The sequence below is a fragment of the Oncorhynchus nerka genome, linkage group LG4 (assembly GCF_034236695.1).
Source record: "Oncorhynchus nerka isolate Pitt River linkage group LG4, Oner_Uvic_2.0, whole genome shotgun sequence".
NCBI lineage: Eukaryota > Metazoa > Chordata > Actinopteri > Salmoniformes > Salmonidae > Oncorhynchus > Oncorhynchus nerka.
Genome location: NC_088399.1, coordinates 16,765,836 through 16,786,487, shown reverse-complemented (window position 1 = coordinate 16,786,487; position 20,652 = coordinate 16,765,836). Strand labels below are relative to the sequence as shown.

Genomic DNA, 20,652 nt, shown 5'->3' with positions numbered 1-20,652 from the left:
CTAGCATTCTGATAGGTGATTGGCTGATTCAAAACTTTGCTGATCTGTGATTGGAGCAAAGAACTGACCTTGGTGTTTTATGGTCCACGTTGTTGATAGCAACGGCTTCCCTGGAAACCGTCCAAGCCTACACAAGTTTGCTTTGGCTGGGGTTGCTCTCCTTTCCTGGGGTCATGGTTAGAAGTGCTTATGCAGCAGGTTAGAATAATTAACTTAGCAGGTTAGGATAATTAGGTTACGGTGAGAAAAGGTGTTATGGTTAGGTAAAATGCTAAACGCATGACCTTTTGACCTTAATTTACCAAAGCTGGATTTGTTCTAGCCATGACTATCCTGGCTGCACTCATGATGGTGATGGCAATAGTTAGGTGGTCCAATTAAGGATGACAATTTGCCTAGATCAGTGGTTCCCAACCGGGGATCCTTGGCCTATCCACAGGGGATACTTAAGAAGACTCATGAGACCATAGGCTTACTGGTAAAATTCCCACGAGGGTGTACTTCAGGTGTACTCCGGGCAGAGCAAAATTCAGTTGGTGGTACAGTAAGCAAAAAAGGTTGGGAACCACAAGCCTAGATAAGACAGCTGTTGTGAACTAAGTCACTTTTAGGTACAGCCACAATAATATAATATAATTCTAGAATGCATTGTAACTAATAGAAAATAAAATAATACAATATAATAACTTTATTTTTCCTAGAGGGATGTCAGCTGTGGCAAGTGGCTTTCGCAGTAGATTATAAACAAACAGCTACGTTCACACATGTTAATGACAGACTATAGTTATGTGATGAAGCTAGAAGGACTGCAAAACTGATCAATATCAGAGTTTCCCAGACCCAATACTGTTTCAGTTTATATAAAAATTCCAGATCATCAATGTTGTCTTGTAGATGTCAATGTTTTTTAAAATGTATTATTCATTATAGGTTTTTTTCTTTACTGATGGAGTTTGTACCACTTCCCCCAGTCACCCTGTCAATGTTGAGGTCTCGTTGGTAGGGGACAGTTCCATCAAATTAAATTAGGCTCAGGGTGACCCTCAATGTAAACCAATGTTCTAATTGTTGTCAGCTCTACCTTCTGTGGTTGCCACTTATGTCTTGTCCTACTCGTACACAACATTATGGGATGTGTAGCCTATCACCTGGTCCACATGATGTGAGGTTAGTTATGGGTTCTTATAGTAATTTGTCAGCAGTGGTGTCCATCATTGAATTGAAGGAACTGTGGGATCATTTCAATACTAACCAAGGATCAGTGGAAGAGTGTACTCTTCAATCTGTGCAAGGCACTGTCCAGTACTGCATTCATACTGTAAACAAAGCAAAACTTGTATGCACAATATTCTCAGGTTTAAATCCTACTTATAACAGATGCAAACAGGCCAACACAATGTTAATCCACATGTTCTGGTCCTGATTCTAATCACTTATTGTAGGTCTATTGGTCCTTCATATTCATTTTCATTTCTGAAATTACATGTTTTAACAGGACCATTTTCACAACTAAACAGGGTAGTCCTACAGAACCCTCAGTCTGTCAAACCTGCCTCTCGCTGTCTCTCTCTCACAAACACACCCAAGGAAGAAGGAGTTTGTGAGTTGTTTCCCGCCAGAGTGTACTCATATACAGATATTTCCTGGTGTCAAAAGTGAAAGTAAACCCCGGGTGTTGCAATCGTGACACGTTGGCACTGAGAAAAGCTTATTTTGGATACCAAAAAGGTACGATGTTTTGTCTCAATAAACACTAAAAGGTTGTATTGTTTTTCTGTATTAAAAAAACTATTATTAGAGGGTGCTTCAGTCAAAGTTTGATCAGTTTTTCACCTTGTTCTAAAGTAGTGTGTGTAGTGAGCAACCATGGTGATCAGTTCGGCTCAGCTGCTTAACATTATGGAGGATCTGGACTCAGACGGGTTGAAGAGATTTCAGTGGTTCCTGACTCAGGGTGTGTTGAATGACTATCCTCCCATCCCAAAGAGCTTGCTGGAGAATAGAGACAGGATGGACACAGTGGATAAGATGGTGCAGAGCTACAGACTGGACGGTGCTGTGACAATCACTTTGAAGATCCTGGAGAAGATGAACCAGAATAGTCTCGCTGAGAAGTTTAAAAAATACATATAGGTATGTAACATAGTCTTATCTTTTGACTAATATGGGGAGTAATCACTGTGCAGTAATTCTCAATCTAAGAATAGTAATGCATCCCTAGTTGTCTTTTCACATCCTTAACGATGAGCAGCTAGAGAGAAGAGGCTCAGTGGCTCTGCTGACCAAGCTGATAAATAAGAATAAAGCTAAGGGGAGATTCTACCTGGCCCTGTCAGAGGACCTGGAGAAGCAGACAACATCCTGAAAGATGTCATGCATACAGCAAGATTAAAGGGGTGTTGTTCTGAATTCAACACAAGCCAAACGAGAATGAGCAAGAACATCTTCATTTGCCTTGCTGTTTCAAACAAAATGACATTACTGTATACTAATAAGCTGATCCAGCAGGGATTGTTACAAGGCAAACTTAAGACTAACAATATTGTTTGGACCCCAGGAAGTGTAGCTGCTGCCTTGGCAGCTAATTAGGGATCCTAATAAATACAAAATTGTGTAATGTATGGACAGCAAGCACACAGTCGAAATATACATTTATTTTTTTGCCTTCACATGTACATGGCTGTTTGACAAGATTAGGCCTAATACTGGACTGTTGTGGGCTGTATTGCATGGAAAGATAGCCCTTTTTTCTTTTTTAACATTAGCTTGGTTTACAGTGCACTGTTCCTAATTATGGAGTCACTTAGAAATGTCCTTGTTTTTGAAAGAAATACACATTTTTATCCATTAAAATAACATAACATTTATCAGAAATACAGTGTAGACATTGTTAATGTTGTAAATGACTATTGTAGCTGGAAAAGGCAGATCTGGTCCTTCTTTGGACACTGTGTTAACAAACCTCCAAACGGGGTTCAACGCCATACAACACTCCTTTCGTGGGCTCCAACTGCTCTTAAATGCTAGTAAAAATAAGTGCCTGCTCTTCAACCGATTGCTGCCCGCATCCTCAGCTTCCTATGTCGTAACAAAGCCTCCTTCACTCATGCCGCCAAACATACCCTTGTAAAACCGACTATCCTACCGATCCTTGATGTAGGCGATGTCATTTACACAATAGCCCCCAACACTCTTCTCATCAAATTGGATGTAGTTTATCACAGTGCCATCTGTATGCTCTCGTTGGCTGGCCCTCACTACATATCCGTCGCCAAACCCACTGGCTCCAGGTCATCTATAAGTCTTTGCTAGGTAAAGCTCTGCCTTATCTCAGCTCATTGGTCACCATAGCAACACCCACCTGCAGCACACGCTCCAGCAGGTACAGATCTCAACCCCATAGAAAATCTTTGGAGGGAGTTGAAAGTCTGTGTTGCCCAGCAACAGCCCCAAAACATCACTGCTCTAGAGGAGATCTGCATGGAGGAATGGGCCAAAATACCAGCAACCGTGTGTGAAAACCTTGTGAAGACTTACAGAAAACGTTTGACCTCTGTCATTGCCAACAAAGGGTATATAACAAAGTACTGAGATAAACTTTTGTTATTGACCAAATACTTATTTTCCACCATCATTTGCAAACAAATTCATTAAAAATCCTACAATGTGATTTTCTGGATTTTTCCCCCTCATTTTGTCTGTCATAGTTGAAGTGTACCTATGATGAAAATCACAGGCCTCTCTCTCATCTTTTTGAGTGGGAGAACTTGCACAATTGGTTGCTGACTAAATACTTTTTTGCCCCACTGTATATTGCACTAGTCTTCCCCAAAGCCAACACTTCCTTTGGCCGCCTTTCCTTCCAGTGCTCTGCTGCCAACGACTGGAACAAATTGCAAAAATCTTCAATTACAGGCTCAAAATGGCCAGAAACAAATCATTTTCTTCTGAAACTCGTCAGTCTATTCTTGTTCTTGTTTTGGGGTTTTAGGCTGGGTTTCTGTACAGCACTTTGAGATATCAGCTGATGTAAGAAGGGCTGTATAAATCCATTTGATTTGATTCTGAGAAATTCCATGCAAGAAATTGCCAAGAAACTGAAGATCTGGCACAACGCTGTGTACTACTCCCTTCACAGAACAGCGCAAACTGGCTCTAACCAGAATAGAAAGAGGAGTGGGAGGCCCCAGTGCACAACTGAGCAAGAGGACAAGTACATTGATGCCTAGTTTGAGAAACAGACGCCTCACAAGTCCTCAACTGGCAGCTTCATTAAATAGTACCCACAAAACACCAGTCTCAACGTCAACAGTGAGGAGGCATCTCCGGGATGCTGGCCTTCTAGGCAGAGTTGCAAAGAAAAAGCCCTATCTCAGACTGGCCAATAAAAATAAAATATGGTTTAAAGAACACAGACACTGGACAGAGAAACTTTGTATTTATCAATTTGATGTTATTTTTAATGGACAAAAAAAACATGTTTTTCTTTCAAAAACAAGGACATTTCTAAGTGACGGTAGTGTGTTAGTCATTATGATTCTTACCACCAAAAACAGCAACAAAAAAAAAAATCAATAACCACATTATCCAATGTTCTTGTGATATGAAATTAATAGTTGAAATGACATAGTAATAACATTGAATACAGACAGGTCAATTGACTTACATTTCCTCTAATCAGGGTATTTTATCATCTAGCTTGTCAAATGTGTGGTTCTGTTTACTATGGCAGACATGTACAGAAATATAAATGAATGAGTCCTGGTTCCAGGACATAGTTTCATGGCGACAAAGTCTTATTGACGACATGTGGCACTCATGTCCAATTGAGTGGTGGAAACACTGACAGGGTTTGTCCTCTCCAATGGCAACTGTTGTGGAATAGATGCTTGAAGTCACTCTGTCGTCCACAGTGCCTCCTACAGGTAACTCATAACAGTACCTTTCTTTCCAACCTGATGAGGCTCCAGTGCATAGAACCTGATCACGATCCTGGAGAATACAAGTTAACCTATAATTAGATTAATGTAATGCAAATCAAATACCCAAACATCATGTTTATATCATTAAAATCTACTAAATGCAATATTATATTCATGCAATATCAAATGAAATCCAGTATATAGTAAATACATATTTTATATTTATATTCCCTTTGAATGACGCTGTTGCAAGGCAGTGGAGCACCTTACTTACAAGCTGTAGGCTATAATCAACAACTTATTGTATTAGTAGCCTTTCCCTAAACTACACATCTGCCTGCACTGTCCATAAATCCAGAAACACCATGGCATAACAGATAAGAAACTTGCTAGAGAAGTCAATGTTGAATTGTGCTCTAAAGAGGCTACAGGATACAGGAACTGGTCATAACTGAGTTGTGTTGGACACTCCCACTTTCAATATCAGAGGAGGTATCACATGACTTTGTCCTTTATCCACAGCAAGCTCCTTGTCGTCTGCATATGAAAACTAATGATTTGTAGCATATTACACACATAATCAGCTACTAACCTGTCTTCAGTAAGACCAAGTTCTCCAATAAGAAAAGGGAAGATATTGGCACTGTGTTCCTTGTTCTTCTCCGCAGTGTCAGTGACACCGATGGCGGACACGGACAGTATGACGCACGGAGCGCAAGTTCCACCCATGAGCATTGGCAGTCCAGGCTTCACCACCAACATCATTCTCTACATAAAAAAAATACAACATAAATGCACACACGAGCACAACCTAGCTAAGCTACAGTAAACTGCAATCTCAATAGAGAATGTTGTATTGGTGATATTTTGCAACCTCTGCTATTTAGCTGCAGTGAGGCAACTTCACTCAGTAGCATTATTAAATATAGTGTAATGAAACAGCAGGGAGCAGGTCTCGAAACCTCGACCTTCGAGCCCGAGGTCCGGCGCGCTATCGACTGTAACGCGGTGAACCAAAGCTACCTACTCACCTCTTCGGGTTTGCCTAGAACAGCAGCTGTTTTGGACCCTAGCTTTTTCAAGAAATCCTCAGAAAACTTACTAGCAGGTAAGTTACTTTCCAAATCAATGAATGGCATGATGATTTCGTAAAGAGACCGTTCTGTCAGATGAGATGGCTACAGGGGTCAGTTTACTGCGAGTGTTCACTTTGTTTGAGAAAGCGATTGCACTTCTCTTCTGCGCATTGGTCGGTAGAGAAACGCCTCATGAGCTGTGATTTGTCCGTTCCCACCCAGGTTCATATGCATTATTCACGTTATATTTGATAGCAACCCATGGCATGAAATCCTAATCAATTGTGGACATTTGTTCTCTTTTATCAATTTTTACATTAAAGCTGCAAAATGTAGCGACCCAACCAAATTTACATAGAAATGTGTGTTAACAGATCTGTCATTCTCATCGAATGCAAGTTTAAGAAACAGTAGATATGTTTTATGTGTTCTATTTCTATGTTTCCTCTTAAGTTTCGGTTTTGCTTTTTTTACTTTGGGTTTTGTACACCAGCTTCAAACAGCTGAAAACACAATATTTATGGTTATGGAAAATATATATTCACAGTTGTTTATACGGTACTATATACTTGCTTGTTTTGTGACATAAACATAATTTTTGCAACCAGAAAGTGGTGGAGCGATTTCTGCATAGTGCATCTTTAAATGATTGTGTTTTTTTATTATATGTTTTATTACCTTGTCTTTTTTTTACCAACTGTTGTGATAATTTTATTTGTATTGTCTTATTGTCTATTGATTGACTCTGCTACTTTACATTCATTCTGCAGTTGAGGAAGAGCTGCAAGTAATACTTTCATTGTACTATTTACACATTGTACTATTTACCTGTGATCCTGACAAATAAACTTTGATTTTATTCAATACTTTATTCAAATATAATATTATTTGTGCAGAATAGTGCTGAGCGATTAAACATCACATTTTTTGTGAGCCCAACGTGCAGTTTCTCCGGGGATGCGTTCGTAAATTCACGCTGACTATCTATTCCGATATTCAGAGTGCTCTCGTCTGAGTGTGCCAGAGTGCAGAATAACAATTTAATTTACGAGACGCGCAACACACATATGACCTGTGTCAGTAAAAGTCGGCAAAAAACGTAATTAAATTGTTGCCAGCAGCACAGATACAGTCACTAACGCTCTAGATAACATGAAAACAGCCTAACAGTTCTTCTAGGAGGAGAAAAATGGGGTGTTCTCATGTATGTCTGAAGGGAGTTGTAGTTTTCATTAAACATATTCAACCGAGTTCAGGTCAGAAACGTGGTAATTAACTACAATCCCACACTCCATTGCGCCATTTCCCCCGAGGTTTCACTCTCGCCAAAATAAGCCCAAAAAGTATTTGATCCCCTGCTGATTTTGTACGTTTGCCCACTGACAAAGAAATGATCAGTCTATAATTTTAACGGTAGGTTTTGTTGAACAGTGAGCGACAGAATAACAACAACAAAATCCAGAAAAACACATGTCAAAAATGTTATAAATTGATTTGCATTTTAAGTATACTTTAGCAATTACATTTACTTTTGATGAGTATATTTAAAACCAAATACTTTTAGACTTTTACTCAAGTAGTATTTTACTGGGTGACTTTCACTTTTACTTGAGTAAAAGTACAGGTATATCTTCATAGAAATGACTCAAACACGACTGTTGGGGACTTTTTCCACCACTGCTTGTTTGTATAGTGCATAAGTAGTCAAAACATTACAGGCAGACGACACCGGTTTTTCAGCTCGTGGCTGCACTTCCTGTGCTTGTGACCACAGAAGAAGGCAACAAGAATAGGGTTGAATGGGGGAACCCTCTCCCTTTTCCCGGGAATAAATAACTGCGAGAAACAGGTAAATTATAATAAATTATTTATGTGAACAGCATGGCATGAATTGGAACTATTAAATGATATGCAATGTCTAAATCTGGCTTCTCTGCATGATGAATCAAAGGGTGGGGGCAGACAGCCCATTGCATTATAGAGTGTAGTTCACAATGCATGTAGACCGTAGGCCTACATTTACTGCAGTATAGCCTAAGCTACAGTAATATAAAGACCGAATGCGCGTCTCATCTACCCATCTCCATCTGGCTTTCGGGGGGGACAACGTATTTTTTAATTTAAAGATAATAATTTTTTAAATTACAGCTGCAAAGTTTTAAAACGCCTATCAGTCAAATATTGTTGCTTTAAATCAGTGCATATGTGAGCACTTTCACAGTCTCTCTCTCTCTCTCTCTCTCTCCATCAACTCCCTTGAAATTACATCCAAAATACGATTGCGTAATGCGCAAGCGACCGAGGATATAAGTTAAACGCTTATTATGTATAACCCATCATTAACTAGCTAAATGTAAGGCTAATACTGAATTGAATGTATTTCCTGAAAATGGTAGGCTAGGATATCTATATACAGTGCATTCGGAAAGTATTCAGACCCCTTGACTTGTTCCACATTTTTTTTAACATTACAGCTTTATTCTAAAACGTATTAAATCATTTTTTCCCCTCATTAATCTACACACAATAACCAATAGTGACAAAGCAAAAACAGTTTTTTTTTACATTTTTGCAAATTTATTTTAAAAATAAACTGAAATATCACATTTACACAAGTATTCAGACCCTTTACTCAGTACTTGTTGAAGCACCTTCGGCAGCGATTACAGCCTCGAGTCTTCTTGGGTGTGATGCTACAAGCTTGGCACACCTGTATTTGGGGAGTTTCTCCCATTCCTCTCTGCAGATCCTCTCAAGCTCTGTCAGGTTGGATGGGGAGCGTTGCTGCACAGCTATTTTCAGGTCTCTCCAGAGATGCTCGATCAGGTTCAAGTCCGGGCTCTGGCTGGGCCACTCAAGGACATTCACAGAATTGTCCCGAAGCCACTCTTGCGTTGTCTTGGCTGTGTGCTTAGGGTCGTTGTCCGGTTGGAAGGTGAACCTTCACCCTAGTCTGAGGTCCTGAGCTCTCTGGAGCAGGTTTTCATCAAGGATCTCTCTGTACTTTGCTCTGTTCATCTTTCCCTTGATCCTGACTAGTCTCGCAGTCCCTGCTGCTGAAAATCATCCCCATCGCATGATGCCGCCACCACCATGCTTCACTATAGGAATGATTCCAGGTTTCCTCTAGACGTGACACTTGGCATTCAGGCCAAAGAGTTAAATATTGATTTCATCAGACCAGAGAATCTTGTTTCCTCATGATCTGAGAGTCTTTAGGTTCATTTTGGCAAACTCCAAGCGTGCTGTCATGCCTTTTACTGAGGAACGGCTTATTGTTTCCTCATGATCTGAGAGTCTTTAGGTTCATTATGGCAAACTCCAAGCAGGCTGTCATGCCTTTTACTGAGGAGCGGCTTCCGTCTGGCCACTCTACCATAAGGGCCTGATTGGTGGAGTGCTACAGAGATGGTTGTCCTTCTGGAAGGTTCTCCTATCTCCACAGAGGAACTCTGAAGCTCTGTCAAAGTGACCATCAGGTTCTTGGTCACCTCCCTGACCAAGGCCCTTCTCCCCGATTGCTCAGTTTGGCCAGGCAGCCAGATCTAGGAAGGGTCTTGGTGGTTCCAAACTTCTTCCATTTAAGAATGATGGAGGCCACTGTGTACATGGGGACCTTCAATGCTGCAGACATTTTTTGGTACTCTTCCCCAGATCTGTGCCTCGACACAATCCTGGGTGTTAAGAAGCGTGGTTAGGTGGGTCATTTTTCGGAGGACGCAACCTTTAATTTATCCAATATAATCAATTTTACAATAAGGCTGTAACTTAACAAAATGTAGAATAAGTGAAAGGGTCTGAATACTTTCCGAATGCACTGTAAATGGCACACAAGCAATCAAGCAATCAAAGTTTATTTGTGGCTGTATTTAAATGAATACATCCACAAACACTGGCCAATGTGGGTGGGCTTTCCTCACCACAGGGGGAAGGTCCTCTTCTTGTCGCGGCCCATGCGGTTGCGGTTGATGGTGGTGGAGCAGGGAACAGCGTCCAGGTGGTGGGAGCTGTTGGGCAGTGTGGGGACCCACTGGCTGTTCCTCTTCCCCTTCTGCTCCCTGAGATGGACAGAGAAATGGGGGCATTTGAGAATGTAAGACTGTGACCAATGAAACCCATTTGGGTTTTTAATCCATTTTAGAACAAGGCTGTAACGTAACAAAATGTGGAAAGAGTCGAGGGGTCTGAATACTTTCCGAATGCACTGTATAGTATATGCATCAAACTACTAATTATACAAATAGGCCCTACTATATTTCAAAATCAAATTCGCTATATTTTGAAATCAAATTCGCTAGCCTATACTTTTTACTTTGTAGGCTGTCACGCCTGCTCCCGCTCTCCCTCTCTGGCGTTCGAGGGCGCCAGGCTGCCCTTCATTATGCACACCTGTCACCTTCATTACGAGCAGCTGCGCAATATTGGACTCACCTGGACACCTACCTTGTTTAATACCCCCTATATAACTGTCTGCTCCCCCATTTGTTCCCTGTGTCAGCATTAATGTCTTTATGTGTTCATGTCCAGATGCTGTCCTGTCCTGTTCCCATTAAATGTTCACTCCCTGTACCTGTTTATCGTCTCTACCAGCGTCGATCCTTACAGAATGCTGACAGCATGAAAAGAAGCATCAGGGAGTTTTTTTTTTTTTTGGTTGGTGAAGTCGGGTCCGGGTGTGCCTCAGCTAGCTCGTCGGGCTTCCACGCCTTAGCTGGCTCAAGAGGTCTTCTTGCCTCGGTGGGCTCGTCAAGCTCCCACCCCACATCATGCTTCAGCCGGCCCATCAAGCTCCCACTTCTCAGCCGGTTCGTGGGGCTCCCACGCCTCAGCGGGATCGTCAGGCTTTCACACCTGTGCCGGTTCGTCAGACTCCCACACCTCAGCCGGCTCGCCAGGCTCCCACGCCTCAGCCGGCTTGTCGGGCTTCTACGCCCCCAGCCGGCTTATCCAGCGCCCTTGCCTCGGCCGGCCCACCATACTCGCCTAGGTGGGATGCCGGGTGGTGCCCCTAGAGGGGGGGTACTGTCACGCCCGCTCCCGCTCTCCCTCTCTGCCGCTCAAGGGTGCCAGGCTGCCCTTCATTACGCACACCTGTCACCATCATTACGCGCAGCGGTGCAATATTGGACTCACCTGGACTCCATTACCTTGTTGATTACCCCCTTTATAACTGTTTATTCCCTGTGTCAGCATTAATGTTGTTATTTGTTCATGTCCAGATGCTGTCCTGTCCTGTTCCATGTTCGTTGCTATTAAATGTTCACTCCCTGTACCTGCTTCTCATCTCTACCAGTGTTGATCCTAACAGTAGGCCGCATGTGCTGCACCAGAATCACATGTTCTCTTCTGTTTTATCATGGTTTGAACGAATTCCAGTCCATATAATACAATACAGCATAGTAATACAGTTTAAACTCCAAAAATTTGCCGACTGGAGCTCATTTAATTTATTTCCCCAAGAAAGCATATAGCTAGCTACATTTATGGGCTTTTATGTTTTTCTGTTGTGCGTAATGTGCAGTAACCTATGAATCATATATGTATTGGACAATAATTTGGGCTTTTAAAAAAAAATGTTGTTAATGTAGGGCTCATAAAATGTATTTAATATATGACTCATCAGGCTCAGGTAGCATCAGGTTTGAATTTTCATGCTGATCAGAGCTCAAATCAAATCCAGACACACAGTAAGTCATAATTATGTTTGGTTAATTTGGAATAAGCTTTTATTTTAATATTTACCACTGTAGCAATACAACAAACTATCATGGTCCAAACACACCAAGAAAGTTGTGAAAAGGGCACGACAACACCTTTTCCCCCTCAGGAGACTGAAAAGATTTGGCATGGGTCCTCAGATCCTCAAAAAGTTCTACAGCTGCACTATCGAAAGCATCCTGACTGGTTACATCACCGCCTGGTCTGGCAACTGCTTGGCATCCGACCTTAAGGTGTTACAGAGGGTAGTGCGTACAGCCAAGTACATCACTGGGGCCAAGCTTCCTGCCATCCAGGACCTATATACCAGGCGGTGTCAGAGGAAGACCCCAAAAAATGTAAAAGACTCCAGTCACCCGTCATAGGCTGTTCTCTCTGCTACCACACAGCAAGCGCTAGCCAAGTCTGGGTCCAAAAGGCTCCTACCCCAAAGCCATAAGACTGCTGAACAACTAATCAAATGACCACCCGGACTGTTTGCATTGACCCCCCCCCCCCCCCCTTTGTTTTTACGCTGCTGCTACTCGCTGTTTATTATCTATGCATTGTCACTTTACCCCTACCTACACGTACAAATTACCTCGACTAACCTGTATCCCCACACGTTCACTCAGTACCGGTACCACCTGTATATAGCCTCATTAATGTTATTTTATTGTGTTACTTTATTCATTTTCTTTTACTTTAGTTATTTAGTAAATATTTTCTTAACTGCATTTCACATTAAGGTCTACACATGTTGTATTCAGCGCATGTGACAAATACAATTGGATTTTTATTGCATTTTAAATAAATAGGAGAATTGTTAAATTAGCATAATTGAAAGACCCTCTCCCAAAGTATTACTATGTTGCATTTAGGTGACTCGTAGCATTCAGGGGGTCTGTTACCCCCACTGGTCCCCCGTAATCCAAATCGTGTGATGATGATTGGAGGACAATATTTGCGGGCTCTGTTAATTTAGGGCCACGTGCTACATCATGGACTACCTTTATGACATTATGTTTTTATGGAGGCACACATGAGAGACTACTTTGATCCCTCATGAGTCGTCACTGTCTTGCATCCTTTATTAGGCTAATCAATTAGGCACACATGCATAGTAATGCACACTTCTACATTTGTGAAATAGGACAGATATAAGCACCCATCAAATTATTATTAAACAAGTAATTACATTTCAGAGATCTCAAGTTCTGCTCCCGTCCAGCAGGTGGTACTGGAGCATCGGGTTGAGGACCAACAGGCTCCAAAAGAGCTTATTTTCCCAGGCCATAAGACTGTTTAATAGCATAAAACTTGAATAGCTGACCACCCCTGCCCTCTCTCTCTTCCACAGACTACCTGCACGGACTCTATGCCCATCCTCAGGTCTCTACCACTTAGCCACATACACCTACACTGACACTCTTCACATCCACGTATACACACACACTCATGCACCCATGCTCACACACTCCCCACTGACACCTCACACATACACTCACACTCAATCATTACCATGCACGCACCACATATGCTGCTGCCATAATTGATTGATTTATTATAGGGATTCATATTACCATCCGATGCTGCTGTATTGTTTGTCACGATTATTATTATCCTTCAGTATTTATCCTGCTACCAGCCACTTTAACCTTTTACTGCAGTGGGCTAAATCAGGGTCACACTAAGTGTTTATTGGCAGTCTTCAACAAATCTACCTTGAAACAAAAGTATACACCTCACACATGGTTATGGGCTTAAAAAAAGAAGACATCTGTACCATGTCAGATATGAAGTTGAAATGTATTCAATTTTGAGTTTGCATCCCAATATTACACTTTATATACATCGCAAAAGTCTGAAATATAACAAAAATGTTTGATGTAGAAACACCAGATCTTCTCCGGTTAAAACAAAATAAAGTTCTATTAAATATGAAATTATGAAAAAGATGAATAACATTCCACCCATCAGGCCACTAGATCATGTGGCTGCAGGAAAGGGCTACCACTTGTTTACATGTACATTTCTACCTCAATCACTCCAGTACCCCTGCACATTGTAACAACGGTATTGGTACTGCACTCACCTGTATACAGTATACCTTAACTGCACTTACCTGTATATAGTATACTTTAACTATATTCTCCTTTTTCTTTTCTTTCTTCTCTCACAGTTCACATGTTTTATTTCACATCTATATATCTAATCTATGTTAACGTTTATTGTGCATTGTTGGGAAAGAGCTCATAAGTTAAGCATACTGTACGGTGTTACACCTGCTGTATCTTGTGCATGTGACATTACATTTTTTAACTAAAACTGAGTGGTAACACTTACTGATAATTCAGATGCTTTCCTCAATTGTCTTAGATCAGGCTGCATGTAACTGGTTTAAAAATCACTAGATAGAACTCAATGTGTATCTACTGATGGTATTAAATCAGGTTTCCTGGATATTATGAAAGGTGTCCCGCAAGGGTCGATTCTGGGTCCTGTACTTTTTACTGTTTACATAGGCTAGGCTACATAGGCTAGTGGTTAGAGCGTTGCTGGATCGAATCCCCGAGCTGACAAGGTAAAACAAATCAAGAACAAGGCAGTTAACCCACTGTTCCCCGGTAGGCCATCATTGTAAATAAGAATTTGTTCTTAACTGACTTGCCTAGTTAAATAAAATAAAATAAATAAAATAACAATATCAACTTGTTTGTAAAATGTTTTAACCTGCTTGTATGCTGAGGATACTGTTGTGTATGCTATTGACTCCACAGTTGACCAGGCTCTATCTGAACCTATATTACAGAAAAACTTTATTGACCTGAAATTAGTATAGAATGCAGGTAAAACTAAGTATATGTTTATTGCGCTCTGGAGTGCATAAAAATAACTCTGATTTGGTTTGTGTCCATATTGATCAAGTTCCTAGGCGACAATTTTAGTACTCATCACTGCATTCTCTACCAGAAAGTTGGTTGGCTCGCTTTGACGTCACATAGGTTGATAGATTGCTATGTTTTCATTCATAAAGCCCTTTTACAAAAAGTCTCACTGTACCATCATCAAACTTTAGACATACGAGTTACCACACCCGGGCTCAGTGAGGTGAACTCTGGAAATTCCTTTGGTCTCTAGTCTACTGAGTTAGGTAAATCACATTTTCTTACACCTTATTTGTGGAACAATGTTTTGGTGTCTCTAGGGCAATTCAGAAAGCTGATTGAGGACCTTATTATTGATGAATATGTTTCGTTTTTTATGATCGTGTTTTTCTTTCTGCTCGCATTTTGTATTTATAGTGAACAAAAATATAACATGCAACAACGTGAACGATTTTACTGAGTTACAGTTAATATAAGGAAATCAGTCCATTCAAATGCCCTAATCTATGGATTTCACATGACTGGGCAGGGGTGCAGCAATGGGTGGGGCATAGGGCATAGGCCCACCCACTTGGCAGGCATGCCCACCCACTGGATAGCCAATAATGAGTTTTTCCCCATGAAAGGGCTTTATTACAGACAGAAATACTCCTCAATCCCCCCTGCCCCCACCTCAGACGATCCCAGTGAAAAAGCCAGATGGGGAGGTCCTGGCCTCGTGTGGTTACACGTGGTCTGTGGTTGTGAGGCCGGTTGGATGTACTGCCAAATTCTGTAAAACAACATTTGAGGCAGTTTATGATAGAGAAATAAACATGACATTATCTGGAAACAGCTCTGGTAGACATTACTGCAGTCAGCATGTTAATTGCACGCTCCCTCAAAATTTGAGACATCTGTGGCATTGTGTTGTGTGACAAATCTGCACATTTTAAAGTGGCCTTTTATTGGCCCCAGCACAAAGTGCATCTGTGTAATGATCATGCTGTTTAGCTTCTTGATAGTCCACACCTGTCAGGTGCATGGATTATCTTGGCAAAGGAGAAATATGAACAAAGGAGGGTTATAAACAAATTTGTGCACAAAATTTGAGAGAAATAAGCTTTTGTGTGTATGTAAAATGTCTGGGATTTTTTATTTCAGATCATGAAACATGTGACAAACACTTTACATGTTGCCTTTATATTTTTGTTCCGTGTGTATTTTCTGTAATTTGTGTAATTCATGGCTTATCTGTAAAGAGACCTTGGTCTCAGTATGACTCCCTGATAAAATAAAGGTTAAATAAAACTACCACCCACAGATTTCATGTGTTGTGTTTATCTCATTGTAATGCTGTTACCTAACAAAGAAATCACCACAGATAAAGGGGAGAGGGCTCTTATTCTTCCTTTGTTAAATGTAGGAAAATGTATATATATATTGTAGCGACCCACACAGACAGCTGTGTGTTATGTGTTAGGCTAGTAGGTGGTTGTGTTGTACTTACCAGTACCCAGTGTTCGCGGGGTCCAAAATGCCAATCAATCTGCCAATCACGGGAATGCCTGGAATGTTCTGATGCCGGGCATCCTGGCGGTTGGCGGAGTGGCGTGGAGGGGGATTGGGCATGGGGATGGAACATTGGAAGTTAAGACCAGGTTTAGCCTTTGTTCTCTCTCTTACGTCTGGGCTTCACAAGAGAAGGTCACGATTAGCTTGTGGGTTATCTTTCATTTATTTGGCGTGGGCTACGGCCAAACAATTGTTCCTTTATGATCTAGTCAGTTCATTACAATATATATATATATATATATACACACTAGATGACTAAAAGGGGGCGCTGTTTTCAAGTCACAACACCTCCATCTTAGCACTCCTCCACGCAAAAACTTTTTTTTAAGCTATAGAAATGCATGTATTAATGTCTACATTTGTTTTGGCCATGTTTATTATTTTACAGACATCTTAATGCATACTTTTAAATTACATTATGTGAGCTAAACATAAAAATACAAAATAATAAAAACATTTCCTTAAAGTATAATTTTTGAAAGTTATAATGTTACTGCCCCAACTACAACAACAAAAATACTTAAATACAGGTAATTCTGTTCTTGAAACATTGAATTTAAATACTGTAGAATTCCATTAATTCCTATGGAGCAGGGGATTCCAAACTTTTTCAATTGGGGTCCCCCTTCTAGCATTGGGGAACCCCCCCCCCCTTTGCACACACGCCACATCTAATTCTATGGGCACAAGCACAAACTGTTCACACCCCTATTGTTGGTAGAGAGAATTTTGCAGGTTTAAAGCTTATTTCCTGCAATTCTACAAATTTTGCCATGGGTTGCCAAGACAAATTTGCCATTATAAAGCAAATTTTCTTGCAATTCTATATATTTTGCCATGTCTAATGTGTATTCATGTGATATTTGAGTGACAAAAAAATTACAACAATATCTATGGTAAAAAAAAAACGACATAAAATGATGTTAGCTGACATGGGCTAGTTGATCTGGACATTTCTGACAAGTTATAAATAGTTCTCTATGGTATGCAATGACTAACGTGACAAGAGGAACTGATGATGCACAATTTTGAAATTGCACCTTGCACATTATACTATAGATCACTTTCTGTGTTTGCAAACATTGGGCGATGCGCGAAAGTTGGTGGCAGAATAAGGGGGAGTTCTTATAGAACACCAGCAAAAAAAGCCTCTATTTACAGGTTGTTTATGAATGCATTTCACACTACATTTAGATAAAAATTGAATGACATATGAATGTCGTGCTTAATATAATGTTTGTGTCATCACCGCAAATCAACTGCATTGTACTTAAAAAACACCAACTTCAACCAGTAAAATTGCTCTTTGGCTAGCTTTTGCAACAGCCTATATCAATGAGTGTTAGCATTCTAGCTACCAACTGCTGCATCCCAAAGTCATTTAGCAAATATCCCAACCAAATATAATCTTAACGACTGTTAAAGCAAGAATCAAAACATCATTGTAAGCGTGTGAAAACGAAACATTTTTATTTTGTTTAGAAGTAATAAAACCGTAAATCTAGGCTATGTTGAATGGGTGCAGATGGTGATGGCTTACTTATTGCGTCTAGGGGTGTGGGCATCTATGTGTGAGATCAATGTGTCGTGTACTGCAACAAGGGACAACCCCTCGCGCTGCCCCACAGTTTGGGAACCACTGCTAAGGAGGACTGCTTCTTCTTGGGAGTGCCAATATGGCCGACCGGTGGCTTCAAAGCCTCTCATTGGCCAGTACATTGCATGCGCAATCCAGGGTTTATTGGCATGTTCATATGCTATTTCTAGGATACTATTTAGTAAAACTGCCAGTTGAGGACTTGTGAGGGGTCTGTTTCTCAAACTAGACACTCTAATGTACCTTTTTAAAATTATAAACTTGGATTAGCTAACACAATGTCGCATTGGAACACAGGAGTGATGTTTGCTGACATGATGACTCCTTGCTGTCCCCAGTCCACCTGACCGTGCTGCTACTCCAGTTTCAACTGTTCTGCCCTATTATTATACGACCATGCTGGTCATTTATGAACATTTGAACATCTTGGCCATGTTCTGTTATAATCTCCACCCGGCACAGCCAGAAGAGGACTGGCCACCCCACATAGCCTGGTTCCTCTCTAGGTTTCTTCCTAGGTTTTGGCCTTTCTAGGGAGTTTTTCCTAGCCACCGTGCTTCTACACCTGCATTGCTTGCTGTTTGGGGTTTTAGGCTGGGTTTCTGTACAGCACTTTGAGATATCAGCTGATGTACGAAGGGCTATATAAATAAATTTGATTTGATAATGGGCCTCTATACACATATGTAGATATTCCATAAATAATCTGCCGTTTCCAGCTACAATAGTCATTTACAACATTAACAATGTCTACACTGTTTTCTGATCAATTTGATGTTATTTTAATGGACCAAAAAATGCTTTTCTTTCAAAAACAAGGACATTTCTAAGTGACCCCAATCTTTTGAACGTTAGTGTATATATATAATTTATAAATCCAAAATGGATGTAGCAACTACAGATTACCCCTTTAAATCTATCAAAAGTGTGCAGGTCTGAGCATGTGTCCATTAGGCCTATGGATGTTTTTTTTATCAGCATGAATTAGATTGAGCAATAAAAGCCCCACTTTTATTCCATAGACTTTGATCCGCACTATGCAGCTGTTGCAAGAGTGCATTTTTCACTGGCTGTCCACTGGTTTCAAAAACAATGATTGATAGGCAGTTTAAACTTCTTTAATTCAACCATTATTGGGTTCAAATACACATTTAGATTTGTGAACAGCCATCCACAACAACCACATTCTGTAAGGCGCAAATAGCTAAATGAAAGAGCAGCAGTGTGATTCACATCAATGCCTATGTAGATATCAATAATAAGCATCGTCATAGACTACACCACTGGTGTCATCCTTACCTCCAAGCATTTATTCAAATTGTATAATCTTTGGATACCGACAGCAGTCGCACCATTGGAAGACATAGTTTGAACTGTAGTTTACAAAAGCCTATTCCTACTCTTTTCCCGCGAACCAGCAAACACATTTGGTGTGTCATCATAGTGGTCTTTGACTTGTGGTCAGACTCGCTCAGGTGCAGTGGTGTAAAGTACTTAAGTAATTTACATTTACATTTAAGTCATTTAGCAGACGCTCTTATCCAGAGCGACTTACAAATTGGTGCATTCACCTTATGACATCCAGTGGAGCAGCCACTTTACAATAGTGCATCTAAATCTTTTAAGGGGGGTGAGAAGGATTACTTTATCCTATCCTAGGTATTCCTTAAAGAGGTGGGGTTTCAGGTGTCTCCGGAAGGTGGTGATTGACTCCGCTGTCCTGGTAATAGGACAAGTACTAAGTACTACTAAAGTCATTTACATTTACATTTAAGTCATTTAGCAGACGCTCTTATCCAGAGCAACTTACAAATTGGTGCGTTCACCTTATGACATCCAGTGGAACAGCCACTTTACAATAGTGCATCTAAATCTTTTAAGGGGGGGGGGATGTGAGAAGGATTACTTTATCCTATCCTAGGTATTCCTTAAAGAGGTGGGGTTTCAGGTGTCTCCGGAAGGTGGTGATTGACTCCGCTGTCCTAGCGTCGTGAGGGAGTTTGTTCCACCATTGGGGGGCCAGAGCAGCGAACAGTTTTGACTGGGCTGAGCGGGAACTGTACTTCCTCAGTGGTAGGGAGGCGAGCAGGCCAGAGGTGGATGAACGCAGTGCCCTTGTTTGGGTGTAGGGCCTGATCAGAGCCTGGAGGTACTGAGGTGCCGTTCCCCTCACAGCTCCGTAGGCAAGCACCATGGTCTTGTAGCGGATGCGAGCTTCAACTGGAAGCCAGTGGAGGGAGCGGAGGAGCGGGGTGACGTGAGAGAACTTGGGAAGGTTGAACACCAGACGGGCTGCGGCGTTCTGGATGAGTTGTAGGGGTTTAATGGCACAGGCAGGGAGCCCAGCCAACAGTGAGTTGCAGTAATCCAGACGGGAGATGACAAGTGCCTGGATTAGGACCTGCGCCGCTTCCTGTGTGAGGCAGGGTCATACTCTGCGGATGTTGTAGAGCATGAACCTACAGGAACGGGCCACCGCCTTGATGTTAGTTGAGAACGACAGGGTGTTGTCCAGGATCACGCCAAGGTTCTTAGCGCTCTGGGAGGAGGACACAATGGAGTTGTCAACCGTGATGGCGAGATCATGGAACGGGCAGTCCTTCCCCGGGAGGAAGAGCAGCTCCGTCTTGCCGAGGTTCAGCTTGAGGTGGTGATCCGTCATCCACACTGATATGTCTGCCAGACATGCAGAGATGCGATTCGCCACCTGGTCATCAGAAGGGGGAAAGGAGAAGATTAATTGTGTGTCGTCTGCATAGCAATGATAGGAGAGACCATGTGAGGTTATGACAGAGCCAAGTGACTTGGTGTATAGCGAGAATAGGAGAGGGCCTAGAACAGAGCCCTGGGGGACGCCAGTGGTGAGAGCGCGTGGTGAGGAGACAGATTCTCGCCACGCCACCTGGTAGGAGCGACCT

At 41.5% G+C, this 20,652-nt stretch overlaps 1 protein-coding gene and 1 long non-coding RNA gene across 3 annotated transcripts; one reads left to right on the top strand and one right to left on the bottom strand.

Annotated features, from left to right (window-relative positions):
- Positions 1-4,429: 4,429 nt before the first annotated feature.
- On the bottom strand, positions 4,430-6,161 carry ddt (D-dopachrome tautomerase). The gene is made up of 3 exons (XM_029647943.2): positions 5,954-6,161; positions 5,515-5,690; positions 4,430-4,992 (listed from the first exon to the last, which is right to left on the bottom strand). The coding sequence occupies exons 1-3, from the start codon at positions 6,059-6,061 to the stop codon at positions 4,920-4,922; spliced, it is 357 nt and encodes a 118-aa protein (XP_029503803.1). The 5' UTR covers positions 6,062-6,161; the 3' UTR covers positions 4,430-4,919.
- Positions 6,162-6,268: 107 nt separating this feature from the next.
- Positions 6,269-15,879, top strand: LOC135571375 (uncharacterized). Of its 2 annotated transcripts, XR_010463751.1 has the most exons (3): positions 6,269-7,847; positions 9,924-10,091; positions 10,318-15,879. It is a non-coding gene; the product is annotated as an uncharacterized LOC135571375 (long non-coding RNA). The 2 variants fall into 2 exon arrangements; XR_010463750.1 differs by having other exon boundaries at positions 9,924-15,879.
- Positions 15,880-20,652: the final 4,773 nt, after the last annotated feature.